This window comes from Lichenostomus cassidix, chromosome 24 (genome assembly GCF_008360975.1).
Source record: "Lichenostomus cassidix isolate B80296 chromosome 24, HeHo_3.0, whole genome shotgun sequence".
In the NCBI taxonomy this organism is placed as follows: Eukaryota; Metazoa; Chordata; class Aves; order Passeriformes; family Meliphagidae; genus Lichenostomus; species Lichenostomus cassidix.
The window spans coordinates 4,149,952-4,162,860 of record NC_139504.1 but is presented as its reverse complement, the minus strand read 5'-3'; the positions used below and the strand labels follow the sequence as shown (position 1 = coordinate 4,162,860).

Here is a 12,909-nt window from a genome sequence, read left to right as displayed (position 1 = left end):
GGTGACCAGCCAGTGCCAATACTTGGGAAGAGGTGCTTTCTGGTGGGCAGGAACAAGAGCCAGAGGAAGGAGGGATGGAATTCCCCGCCGTGTTCGCGTGGTGCACAAGGGCTGAGGGTCAGAGCAGGGTTGGGGTGCCCGGTGGGAGAGCAGGGAGCAGCCTGGGGGTGCTGGTGGGTGTGGGGGGGCTGTCTGTGTTGGTGTCTTGTCTTGTGTTTGTACTCTGTGAAACGGCTGCGTGGGAATAAAAAGTGTTGTAATCCTTCGTAAGCAGCGGCTCCTGTGTGATGGGGACAGGGCTGGGGAGCAGCAGCCAGGCTGGAGGGACACCGAGGCTGCAGGGAGTCCCTGGGAGGGGTGGGGAGGGGATTTTGGGGTGCCAGGCAGGGGCAGAGCAGGTCTGGCAGGTTTGCCATGGGATGGGCTGGGATGTAGGGCAGAAGGAGCAGAGGAGATGGGGGTTGTGGGGCGGCAGGAGGGCAGCTGGTTCTCCTTGCCTCAAGGGAAGAGGTGAGTAGCAGGATGTTGGGAACTCTCTGCATGTTCTGTGCCTCTCAGCTCCCTGTCTGTGCCTCCCTGCCTTTTGTGTGTGGATGTGTTAACTCTGAATTATCTTTTGTCCCTCTTTTCTCCCTGTGACTGCCTCCCTGCTTTCCCCTGCCTCATTCCCCCATCTCTGTGCCTCTTTGCTCTCTGCTCCCAGTCTGTGCCTCTCCCATCTGCCTCTGCTGCCTCTGTCCTCACCCTCTGCTCTCTCTGTGCTCCTTTGCCATCCCTCTCTCATCCCTGCTGTCTGCTCCTCTCTGTGCTCCTCAGCCAGATCTGCCTCTTTCCCTTTGCTCTGTGTCTGCTCTTTGCCCTCTCTCTGCCCAAATTTGCCCTCTGCTCCTCTGCCCTCTGCATCTCCCTCTTTGCTCTCCTGGCTCTCTCTCCAGTCTCTGTTTGTCTCCTCCTCCCCCGGGCTGTGTCTCCTGGCCTTATCTCGATGTTCATTAATGAACTGCTGAGGGATTAAGCAGTGTGGGTGTGCTGTACCTGAGGTCACTGACTGCAGCCCGAGGGTGTCTTTGCTCACTGGGGTGGTGCTGAGGCTGTGCTGGGACACCCCGAGGATGGAGAGGATCCCTGGATGGAGCTGGCTGGCCCTGGTGGGTGAGCAGGTGGGTAACTGAGCCGTGGGGGAGCCAAGTGGGGTGGTGGGGAGCACTGCAAGTGGGTTGTGGTGATGGTAATGATTTTTTTTTTCTCTTTATAGGGTTTGGCAGAGTGTCCAGATAGTGATGGGGAGTGGAGAGCCTGACTGTGGGGATAACACTGACCACAGCACTGACCACAGCACTGACCACAGTGCTGACCACACCTTTGTGGGACTTAATTATCATGGAATCACACAACAGTTTGGGTTGGAACAGACCTAAAATATCATCTCATCCCATCCCTGCCATGGGCAGGGACACTTTCCACTATCCCAGCGTGATCCAAACCCTATTCAAACTGGCCTTGGACACTTCCAGGGATGGAGCAGCCACAGCTTCTCTGGGCACCCTGACAGGGAAGAATTCCTCCTCAAAACCCCATTGAACTCTTTACCATGAAGCACAGCTGGGTTTTGCTACTTGAAATCCAGACTAGTCTGTAAAACTGGTCCTTAGATGCCCAACTCTCTTTGATGTTAAGCTCTTCAGGTTGTAATTTAATGTTTCAAAATCATCCTAATCATACACAGATGATGCCAACCTGACTTCAAGACTTTAAAATACTACAGCTGTGTTTAAAAAGCAAACTAAGAAAAAAACTCCACCAAAACTCTCCCTAAACTCACAAAGTATGTTTTGCTTTGCAGATTTTATTGTCACTCCTGGCTAATTTATTTATTAAAGACTGATTATTTACCTGTGTATTGGCAATGATTCAAACCCAACTCTGGGTGCTGTGTGCTGTTAATGATTGTCAGGGCAATAAAGTTGGTTCAAAGTTTCAAACTGTTTTGGTGTCCTTTCAATCCACCCCAAATCTGCAGAAGGTGAAGGTGTGGGGGGACAGAGATTCAGCCAGAAGAGGCACATTGAAAGAGAGCTTTGAATGATGAATTTCATCATCCCCAGAGCAAAGAGGAGCCAGGAGGAACTGAGAACCAGGAGAGCTTGTTAGGAACAACTTGTGGTGACAGAGGAACCCAAAGTCACCAGGAATGTGGGGTGGGCATGGCATTGGCAGGAAAGCCACTGTGGGAAGCAGGGGAAGGCTGTGGGACAGAGGAAATGGATCCAGGAATGCTGTGGGATGAAAAGGAACAGACTCAGGGATAGCAGATTGGGGTTCCAGCACCAGGGACACCACAAGGGACAGCCAGTGATCAGCCCTGCTAATTGGGTGACACCGAATTAACCACGTGAGTTAGACAAACCCTGAATTTTACTTGTTGGCATCAAATAAACTCCAAAAATGACCTAAGTAACACAAAGTGGACTGCAGACAACACGTTTGACCTCTAATAAACCCAATGACCTACAGTAACCCCAAAATGACCTCTAATGAGTTAAGTAACCCCAAAAATGATATAAAGTAACCCTGAAATTTTCTGGAAAAACGGAGTTTGAACTCTAATAACCCCCAATGACCTATAGTAACCCCAACGACCTAGAGTAACCCCAAAATGACCTCTAATGACCTCCAAATGACCTAAAGTAACCTCAAAAATGACCTAAAATAACCCCAAAATTTTCAGGAAAAATGGAGTTTGAACTCAAGTAACCCAATGACCTAAAGTAACCCCAATGACCTATAGTAACCCAAAATGACCTCTAATGACCTCCAAATGACCTAAAGTAACCTCAAAAATGACCTAAAGTAACCTCAATGTTTTCAGGAAAAACTGAGTTTGAACTTTAATAACCCCAATGACCTATAGTAACCCCAACGACCTAGAGTAACCCCAAAATGACCTCTAATGACCTCCAAATGACCTAAAGTAACCTCAAAAATGACCTAAAGTAACCCCAAAATTTTCTGGAAAAACTGAGTTTGACCTCAAGTAACCCAATGACCTATAGTTACCCCAATGACCTATAATAACCCCAAAATGACCTATAATGACCTCCAAATGACCTAAAGTAACCCTGAAATTTTCTGGAGAGAGCAAGTTTGACCTCAAGTAACCCAATGACCTATAGTGACCCCAACGACCGAGAGTAACCCCAAAATAACCTCTAATGACCCCAAAATGACCTAGAGTAACCTCAAAAATGAATTAAAGTAACCCCAATGTTTTCTGGTGAGAGTGTGTTTGCCCTACAGTAACCCCAAATAATTAAAATTTGGGGTTACTCTAGGTCGTTGGGGTTACTATAGGTCATTGGGGTTATTAGAGTTCAAACTCAGTTTTTCCAGAAACCATTGAGGTTACTTTAGGTCATTTTGGGGTCATTAGAGGTCATTTTGGGGTTACTCTAGGTCATTGGGGTTATTATAGGTCATTAGGTTACTTGAGGTCAAATTCCGTTTTTCCAGAAATCACTGAGGTTACTTTAGGTCATTTTTGAGGTTACTTTAGGTCATTTCAAGGTCATTAGAGGTCATTTTGGGGTTACTCTAGGTCATTGGGGTTACTATAGGTCATTGGGGTTATTAGAGTTCAAACTCAGATTTTCCTGAAAACTTTGAGGTTACTTTAGGTCATTTTTGGGGTTACTTTAGGTCATTTCAAGGTCATTAGAGGTCATTTTGGGGTTACTCTAGGTCATTGGGGTTACTATAGGTCATTGGGGTTATTACAGTTCAAACTCACTTTTCCTGAAAACTTCGAGGTTACTTTAGGTCATTTATGAGGTTACTTTAGGTCATTTCGGGGTTACTCTAGGTCGTTGGGGTTATTAGAGTTCAAACTCACTTTTTCCAGAAAATTTCAGGTTTACTTTAGGTCATTTTTGGGGTAAATTTTATGGCATGAGAGAGTCTGACCTAGAGTAACCCCAATGACCTAGAGTAACCCCATAACGACCTCTAACGACCCACAAATGACGTCAAGTAACCTCAAAAATGACCTAAAGTAACCTCAAAGTTTTATAGAAAAGCTGAGTTTGACCTCAAGTAACCTAATGACCTAGAGTAACCCCAATGACCTATAGTAACCCCAAAATGACCTAAAGTAACCCCAAAATGACCTCTAATGACCCCAAAATGACCTAAAGTAACCTCAAAATTGACCTAAAGTAACCTCAAAGTTTTCTGGAAAAATGGAGCTTGAACTCTAATAACCCCAATGACCTGTAGTAACCCAAACGACCTAGAGTAACCCCAAAATGACCTCTAATGACCTCCAAATGACCTAAAGTAACCTCAAAAATGACCTAAAGTAACCTCAAAGTTTTCAGGAAAAAATGAGTTTGAACTCTAATAACCCCTACGAACTATAGTAACCCCAAATGTTAATTGTTGACCTCTGGTAACCCCAAAATGACCTCAAGTAACCCCAAAATTGACCTAAAGTAACCTCAATGATTTCTGGAAAAATTGAATTTGAACTCAAGTAACCCCAACGTCCTATAATAACCCCAATGACCTAGAGTAACCCCAAAACGACCTCTAATGACCCCAAAATGACCTAAAGTAACCCCAAAATGACCTAAAGTAACCTCAAAGTTTTATAGAAAAACTGAGTTTGACCTCAAGTAACCCAATGACCTATAGTAACCCCAATGACCTATAGTAACCCCAAAATGTTAATTGTTGACCTCTAGTAACCCCAAAATGACCTAAAGTAACCCCAAAAATGACCTAAAATAACCCCAAAATTTTCTGGAAAAACGGAGTTTGACCTCGAGTAACCCAATGAACTAAAGTAACCCCAATGACCTATAGTAACCCCAAAATGACCTCTAATGACCCCAAAATGACCTAAAGTAACCTCAAAGTTTTCTGGAAAAACTGAGTTTGAACTCTAATAACCCCAATGACCTAAAGTAACCCCAATGACCTATAGTAACCCCAGAATGACCTCTAATGACCCTGAAATGACCTAAAGTAACCTCAAAAATGACCTAAAGTAACCTCAATGATTTCAGGAAAAACTGAGTTTGACCTCAAGTAACCCAATGACCTAGAGTAACCCCAATGACCTATAGTAACCCCAAAATGACCTCTAATGACCTCCAAATGACCTAAAGTAACCCCAAAAATGACCTAAAGTAACCTCAAAATTTTCAGGAAGAACTGTGTTTGAACTCTAATAACCCCATTGACCTACAGTAACCCCAAATTTTAATTAGTTTGGGTTACTATAGGTCAAATACACTGTCACCAGAAAACATTGGGGTCATTACAGGCCATTTTTGAGGTTACTTTAGGTCATTTTGGGGTTACTCTAGGTCATTGGGGTTACTCTAGGTCATTGGGGTTATTACAGTTCAAATTCAGTTTTTCCAGAAACCATTGAGGTTACTTTAGGTCATTTTTGGGGTTACTTTAGGTCATTTTGAGGTCATTAGAGGTTATTTTGGGGTTACTCTCGGTCGTTGGGGTCACTATAGGTCATTGGGGTTACTTGAGGTCAAACTTGCTCTCTCCAGAAAATTTCAGGGTTACTTTAGGTCATTTTTGGGGTTACTTTAGGTCATTTGGAGGTCATTAGAGGTCATGTTGAGGTCATTAGGGGTCATTTTGGGGTTACTATAGGTCATTGGGGTTATTAGAGTTCAAATTCAGTTTTTCCAGAAATCATTGAGGTTACTTTAGGTCATTTTGGGGTTACTTTGGGTCATTTCAGGGTTATTAGAGCTCATTTTGAGGTTATTAGAGTTCATTGGGGTTACTGTAGGTCATTGGGGTTACTAGAGTTCAAACTCTGTTTTTCCTGAAAACTTTGGGGTTACTTTAGGTCATTTTTGAGGTTACTTTAGGTCATTTTGGGGTTACTATAGGTCGTTGGGGCTATTAGAGTTCAAAATTACTCTCTCCAGAAAATTTCGGGGTTACTTTAGGTAATTATTGAGGTTATTTTAGGTCATTTTGGGGGTTACTAGAAGTCAACCATAATAATTTGGGGTTACTACAGGTCATTTGGGTTTATTAGAGGTAATTTTTGGGGTTTCTTGAGGTCCACAATTACATTTTGGGGTTACTATAGGTCGTTTTGGTTATTTGAGGTCAAACTCACTTTTCCCAAGCACTTTGGGTTGACTTTAGATCATTAGTTATTATTTGGGATCAATTTCTGCCTCTTTGGGGATCAGCTTTGATCATTTTATGTCACCCAAGGAGTTTATTCACCGTGTGTCAATTTTTGAAGTTTTCACCTGAATTTCCCCATCCTTCCCCCTCTGCTTTGTTCTCTCATCCCCTCGCCATAGGATTCCTGTCATAATTCTTGTTTTTGGGTTTTTTTTTCAATGATTTACTATTTCTATTACTTTAGGATTCAGGGAAATGTGGTTTTTCATCTCTCCCCATTGCCTCCATCCAGCCACTCTGATCCATCAGCTTTCCATAATTAAACATTTATTTCATTCTCAGACTTTCACCCTACATTTGTGAACATCAGCAGTGTCACCCCATTAAAAAAACAACATTTATTTAGGTAGCAACCACACCAGTGTAAAGAACAATAAAAATGTCTCTATGTTCTAACAAGAAAAGCAAACAAGACTGGTTTAAATTTTTTTGTTTTATTGAAAAATTATAATTATGGGAAACTTTTTTCCCTGATGAAGCGATTGTTAACTTAGACTAAATATTTCCCCCAGCTGAGAACAAAAAAAAAATTATTTTAATGGTTAAATAAAGATCATTCCAGAAGAAATTAAAGTTCTGGCCAGGATTTCCTCATTGAGCAAAGATCGATTTTTCCTCCACCACATTTCCACATCAGTATCCTGCATCTGCCCCAAATGGATCAAAATGTGCATCAAACATATGGAATATCCATTTCTGGAGCCCAAAATACAGGAAAGACCTGGACCTGTTGGAGAGATGATCAGAGAAAAACATCTTAAAACACCACCCAGTGTCCCTGGACCACCCAACCCATTCATTCAAGCTATGTTTTATTATTTTATTCACTTTAAAGCACTCCAGGGAGTTTAAAACAGCACAAGGTTTAAAGCCAAGTGAAATAATTGTGCTGCACCTGACAGAAAGTGGCTACAGGGACTCGGTGGGGATTTTTTTTTCTGATAAAATTCCATTTGTAAGCATGGTTAGCACGGAAATAACAGGAATAGCTACAACTTTACCAGTGAAAATTATCAGAGGTTGAGGTATAATTTTTGTCCAGCTGTCTTGCCAAAAAGCCCCACTGGTAATGGTTTTCCCCCTTGTCTCTGCTCTACACTTCTCTGTATTTATGACACCAGCAGCTGTAATAATGAAAAAGCTGTAAATAACAAAAAAGACTCAAATCTCCCCATAAATCAGCGTTTCTATCAAAAAACTCCAGTTTTAATGCCTGCAACTCCAACAAAATGTAATCTCCTGGCCTGACTTTTTTATTCTGAAGTTTCCCTTACATTCTGCTAGGAAAACAGTCAGAAGAATTGGCTGTATCTCAATAAAAACAAGCACGAGACTACAATTTTTGTTCACGTTGGAAAAAATCCCGTAATTTTGGCAGCTGAGGCAATGCCAGAAACACATTTTGGCAAATCACTCCATCCCTCCCTCCCAGACTTGCCGAGGTAGAGCACAAGAAGACACACTAAATTCACAGTAAAAGCAGGAAATTCCCAAAAATGCAGGAATTTGGGTAGAGAGATGAGCAGCAATGATGCCTTGAGCAAAACCCTTGCTGTTCTCTGCTGGAGTCTCCATCCCAGACCCTGGAGGTGGAAAGGAGTGACCTGAAGGGAGGGAAAGAGATGCATTACCTGGGGGAAAACTCAGGGGAAAAATCAGGGAAAAAATCAGGGAAACTGGAGTGGGAGAGAGAAAGTGGGTCTGCAGATAAAGTAAAAGCTGCTGCAGAGGAAACTGCGGGAGAAATGGAATAAAAAGCAGTAATTAGAATAAAAAGGGTTACAAAGTGTCAGTGAGGGTGGTGAGGCACAGAGAAGCTGTGGTGCCCCTGGATCCCTGGGAGTGTCCCAGGCCACCTGGGATGGGATTTGGGGCAAACTGTGACAGTGGAAGGTGTCCCTGCCCATGCCTTGGGTGAAACCGGGTATTTTTAAGGTCCCCCCCAGCCCAAACCGCCACCAGGGATGTCGCCGCGCCACCCCGATCGAGGGGACAGCACGGAACGGTCCGGAGAGGTCACAATTCCCCCTTGGGCAGCGCTCGGAGACACCGAGGAGCAACCGGCGACACCGGAGCGACACGGCGGAGCTCCGCCCTGACCACGCCCCGTTAGACCACGCCCACCGCCACACCCACCCGCTGGCTCCGCCCCCCGCCCATTGCCACGCCCCCTTCTGCGCCGACGTCACCGCCCGAGGTGGCGCGAGCTCCGCCGCCGGTGACGTCACGTGGCGCTACCGGGAAGCTCCGCCCCCTTCCCTCCCCCCGCGCCGCGCCGGGACCCTCGGGCAGGTAACGGGATCGGGGCGGGGGGACAGCCATGGGGCACCGCGAGGGGACACCGGGACACCGGGAGGGGGGACACCGCCGGCACGGCCCCCGCTCCCCGCTGGCGTCACCCTCCCCGTTTCCAGCAGCCCTGCTGGCCGGGCCACCTGCGGCTCCCAAACACACCGACCCCCCCTTCGCCACCCGCCCTGCCCGGGGACACCCCCGGCAGCCCCGCGGGACACGGAGCGGAGCCCCAGGTGCTGCCCCGAAAGGGGTCTTGCTGCCCTAAGGCACACCCCCCTGTCACCCTGTCCCACTGTCACCCTGTCACCCTGTCCCACTGCCACCCTGTCCCGCTGTCTCGCTGTCCCCGGTCACACGTGCTCCCTCCCACAGCAACTGAGCCCACAAATTAGTCGAGCCCCCCACTTGTGCCTCTCCCGTGCTTTACGCCCACAACCTGCATCTCCCAGTTTGGCTTCTGCATTCCAGCTCGGGTGGTCCAGAGGGATGGCACAGCATCCCAGCCCTGACACCCCGCTGCCCGCGGCCAGGCAGGCACCCGATTTCCCGTGCCCCTGCGGCCCTAGGGAGGGACATCTTTTGCCACCAGTCACACCAACTGTTTTTCCCGCAGGAGCCACCATGGATCTGGTCCTGGAAGCTGCCGACCGGCACCTGCTGACGCCCTACGTGTACCCGGCGGGGTGGCCCGAGGGTGAGCCCTGCCGCCAGCTCCTCAGCCTCTTCGTCATCACCAACCTGGGGGCTCTCGCCCTCTACCTGCTCTTCGGCACCCTCAGCTACTACTTCATCTTCGACCACGAGCTCAAGAAGCATCCCCAGTTCCTGGAGGTGGGTGCACCCCGGTGGCTCCTGCATGGCAGTGTGCCCCTCACCATCCTCTAGCCCATTCCGAATGCCATGTGCCAGTGTTGTGGCACACGCTGTCCCCACTGTCACCCCTCTGAACCCTCTGTTGCCCTCGATCCCCCCTGACCAGACCCAAGTGCCACAACACCCAGCACCATCCCTTGTCCTGCTCCGGGCAGAGCTGTCCCCACATGAGCAGCACCCTGCATCCCACACCATAGCACAGATGCCACCACAAAGGGGTGGCCTTGACGCCGTCCCTCTCTGCCTCATGAGGGGCACTGGGGCTCTCAGGATGTCCCCTGTGCCCCTGACTTCATTTTGTCACACCCCACAGAACCAGGTGAGCCGGGAGATCGCCTATGCCGTGCGCTCCCTGCCCTGGATCAGTGTCCCCACCGTCGCCCTGTTCTTCGCCGAGGTGCGAGGCTACAGCAAGCTCTATGACAACATTGAGGACTCCCCGTATGGTGAGTGACCTCCCTGCATCCCCTGCCACCCTCTCCCCATCTGGGTGACCTCCCTCAGCCCTCATTTCTACTGATGACGACCCCAAGAAATCCTCCTGGGTACCTCCTGGGTCCCAGGCTATCAGCCAAAAACCCAAGTTCTGTTTAGGGGAGGCACCCATACACCCTCACTCAGGGCTGTGACTCCCTGCTTGACAGGCTCCCCCCTCCACCAAAGAGATCCTTCCCTTCCCTGGGCAGCTCCCAGTGAAGCAGCACCTGACTCACTTCAGCTGAGTCACAGGGCAAACCCTGACGCTGTCACCTCAGTGGGGCAGACCCTGACACGACTCAGATGTGTCTCCCTCCATGAGAACCATTGTGGAGGCCCTCACAGCCTCCTGCTGCCCATGTGTGCCACCTCTGACATCCCTCTTACCCCCAGGCTGGTCTGGAGTCTTCCTCAGCATGCTGTCCTTCCTCTTCTTCACCGACATGGGCATCTACTGGATACACCGTGGGCTCCACCACAAGCTGTTCTATAAGGTATGGGGCAGGACAGGGGGCTCTGGACAAGTGTCACCCTGCTCTGGTGACATGTCCACGCTGTTCCTCCCAGGGAATGCATGCTCTGGTGGGAATGGTGTCACAAGGTGTCACCACGTGATGGGAACTGAGAGCCCTTTAGGGCACATTTCCCCCTCTCAATTTGGGTGGTGATGCTCAAAGCACATCCTGTTGGGCCATGAATCTGGCTGAGGGACCCCCTAACAGGGCCCACCTGGACTGACAGCCCCTCTCCCCACAGCGCTTCCACAAGCCCCACCACCTGTGGAAGATCGCCACGCCCTTCGCCAGCCACGCCTTCCACCCCGTGGACGGCTTCATGCAGAGCCTGCCCTACCATGTGTACCCCTTCCTCTTCCCCCTGCACAAAGTCACCTACCTGGGCCTCTACATCTTCGTCAACGTCTGGACCATCTCCATCCACGACGGCGACTACCGCGTGCCGCGGCTGCTGCGGCACGTCATCAATGGCTCTGCCCACCACACCGACCACCACCTGTACTTCGACTACAACTACGGGCAGTATTTCACCCTCTGGGACAAGATTGGTGGCTCCTACAAGAGCCCCTCGTCCTTCGAGGGCAAAGGTCCCCACGATTACATGAGGAAGCTCCGAGAGAAAGAGCCGGGAGCGTCCAACGGTGTTGCAGCCTCCAAGAGCGAGTAATCTTCCTCCAAGGGTGTCCCTTCTCTGGCTGGATCTTGTCCTGTTCCTTGCCAGCCACTCAAGACTGTTTTCCACGGACAAAGAGCCCCTGTCCCTGATGACGTGACCAGCGTGGGGTGATTGTTGGTGAGCATCCAGCCGGCCCTGATCCCAAAAGGACAACATCTGGCCTCGCTGCACACCACAGATCTGCCCTGTTTTAACTCCTGCTTCCCCTCCCAGCTCCCTCTGGATCTCTGCTAAAGTCCCTGCGCTGCTTTAGTGCTGTGCTGCTGCTTTACCAGAAGATTAACATGGCACAAATAGAACAATAACGTGGCACAAATTAACGTGACTCGAGGCAGGGTCTTCATTTGACTGCTGCTCCCTTTTGTCGACGATTCGTTGTTCCCATCATGGTGTCCATCGGGACAAGCTGTATTTTGGGAAAAAACCTACCTTTTGCAGGTGGTGTAGGTCCTCCTGATGGCTCCCTTGGTGAGACTTCTCAGCACTCAACCTCCTTCCTCTTGCCCGGGGATGTCCCATGGAAACATCATGCCTGTAGGACAAAGGTGTACTCTGAGTCTTGTGGGTCTCTGGAGCTCCCTGAGAACAGTGAGGGGAAGGGAGGAGGAAGAGGCACTCAGATGTGAGGGGCAGGGGCTTCTCCTCACTGGAGGGTTCGTGGCCAACTCTCCCTCAAGGCCCTGTGTGTTTCGTGCTGAAATCTGGTCACCTTTGGGGTGACGTTCAATAAATCTCACTTGCCAACTGGGCTGCTGTTTGGTCCCTTCTCCCTGGCTTGTGCAAAGTTTCCTGGGGCAGCCATGAGGGGCTTGTCATGGACCTGTGCTGTGCTGGCAGCAAATTTGGGCCAAAATGGCAGAGGATGGGGGAAAATACAGTCAGAGTGGCCAAAGCCACCTCCAGTCCCCCAAACCTCCTTAGCTGTAACCATGTCCCTGGACAGTGACACCTGTGCTTTGCCTTCCCCTGGTCCCCCAGTTTCACCAGTCACTGGAGTCCTGCCACCCTTACTGGGGATGGAGGCCCTGCTGTGGTGGCACACCCTCTTCCCATCACCCAATCTCAGCTGTCCCCAGGCAGGGGATGGCCCGAGGCCACCTGATGAGCACAAGGGACACCTGTCCCATGTCCTGCCAGCACAGTCCCCACCTGGGCCATGCTCTGCTTTCACCTCCCCATCCCAGCTCACCGTCCCCATGTGCACAGGACCCCTGAGCTCTGTTTGCTGATTAACCTGGAGCCTGGAGCAGTGCCCAGGGTCAAGGCACAGCCAGATCAAACCTGTGACACCATCACTGACCTTGGCCAGCCATGGCCCGATTCCCAACCCACCCTTGGGAAGAGCCCCAGGCTCCTCATCACCCCAGCTTCCCACCTTTGCTGAGCCCAATGCCTGGGCAGCCCATCCTGGCAGCTTTGGGGCAGATAATGCCCCTCAGCAGCTGGGTCCTTGCAGGGAAGTCCTATGGATGAAGTGGCATCACTCCTGATGCCCAATGTCCCCAGCCCTGCTGGACACCTGGCATTCCCAGCAGGATGGATCTGCAGCACCCAGTGCCTGGGGACAGGGAGAGTGTGTCCAGCCTGTCACACCCACCTGGGGACAGGGAGAGCATGTCCAGCCTGTCACACCCACCCGGGGACAGGGAGAGTGTGTCCAGCCTGTCACACCCACCCGGGGACAGGGAGAGTGTGTCCAGCCTGTCACACCCACCTGGGGACAGGGAGAGTGTGTCCAGCCTGTCACACCCACCCGGGGACAGGGAGAGTGTGTCCAGTGTGTCACACCCACCTGGGGACAGGGAGAGCACGTCCTGCTGGTCACACATGTGCCATGCCAAGGCT

At 49.9% G+C, this 12,909-nt stretch overlaps 1 protein-coding gene and 1 long non-coding RNA gene across 2 annotated transcripts; both read left to right on the top strand.

The window, feature by feature from the left end:
* Nucleotides 1–399: 399 nt before the first annotated feature.
* On the top strand, nt 400–1,982 carry LOC146427508 (uncharacterized). Its single transcript, XR_014856369.1, has 2 exons — nt 400–1,160; nt 1,256–1,982. It is a non-coding gene; the product is annotated as an uncharacterized LOC146427508 (long non-coding RNA).
* Nucleotides 1,983–8,377: 6,395 nt separating this feature from the next.
* On the top strand, nt 8,378–11,812 carry SC5D (sterol-C5-desaturase). Its single transcript, XM_085081896.1, has 5 exons — nt 8,378–8,520; nt 9,137–9,354; nt 9,710–9,842; nt 10,267–10,367; nt 10,630–11,812. Exons 2-5 carry the CDS (start codon nt 9,145–9,147, stop codon nt 11,053–11,055), a joined length of 870 nt encoding a protein of 289 aa, XP_084938022.1. The 5' UTR covers nt 8,378–8,520; nt 9,137–9,144; the 3' UTR covers nt 11,056–11,812.
* The last annotated feature ends 1,097 nt before the right edge of the window (nt 11,813–12,909 follow it).

Bases quoted from the DNA above. Each gene is read 5' to 3' on its own strand.
- SC5D (XM_085081896.1), top strand. From the start codon at position 9,145: ATGGATCTGGTCCTGGAAGCTGCCGACCGGCACCTGCTGACGCCCTAC. The intron at 9,843-10,266 runs GTGAGTGACCTC...TCTTACCCCCAG, and splicing joins CATTGAGGACTCCCCGTATG to GCTGGTCTGGAGTCTTCCTC. The intron at 10,368-10,629 runs GTATGGGGCAGG...CTCTCCCCACAG, and splicing joins ACCACAAGCTGTTCTATAAG to CGCTTCCACAAGCCCCACCA.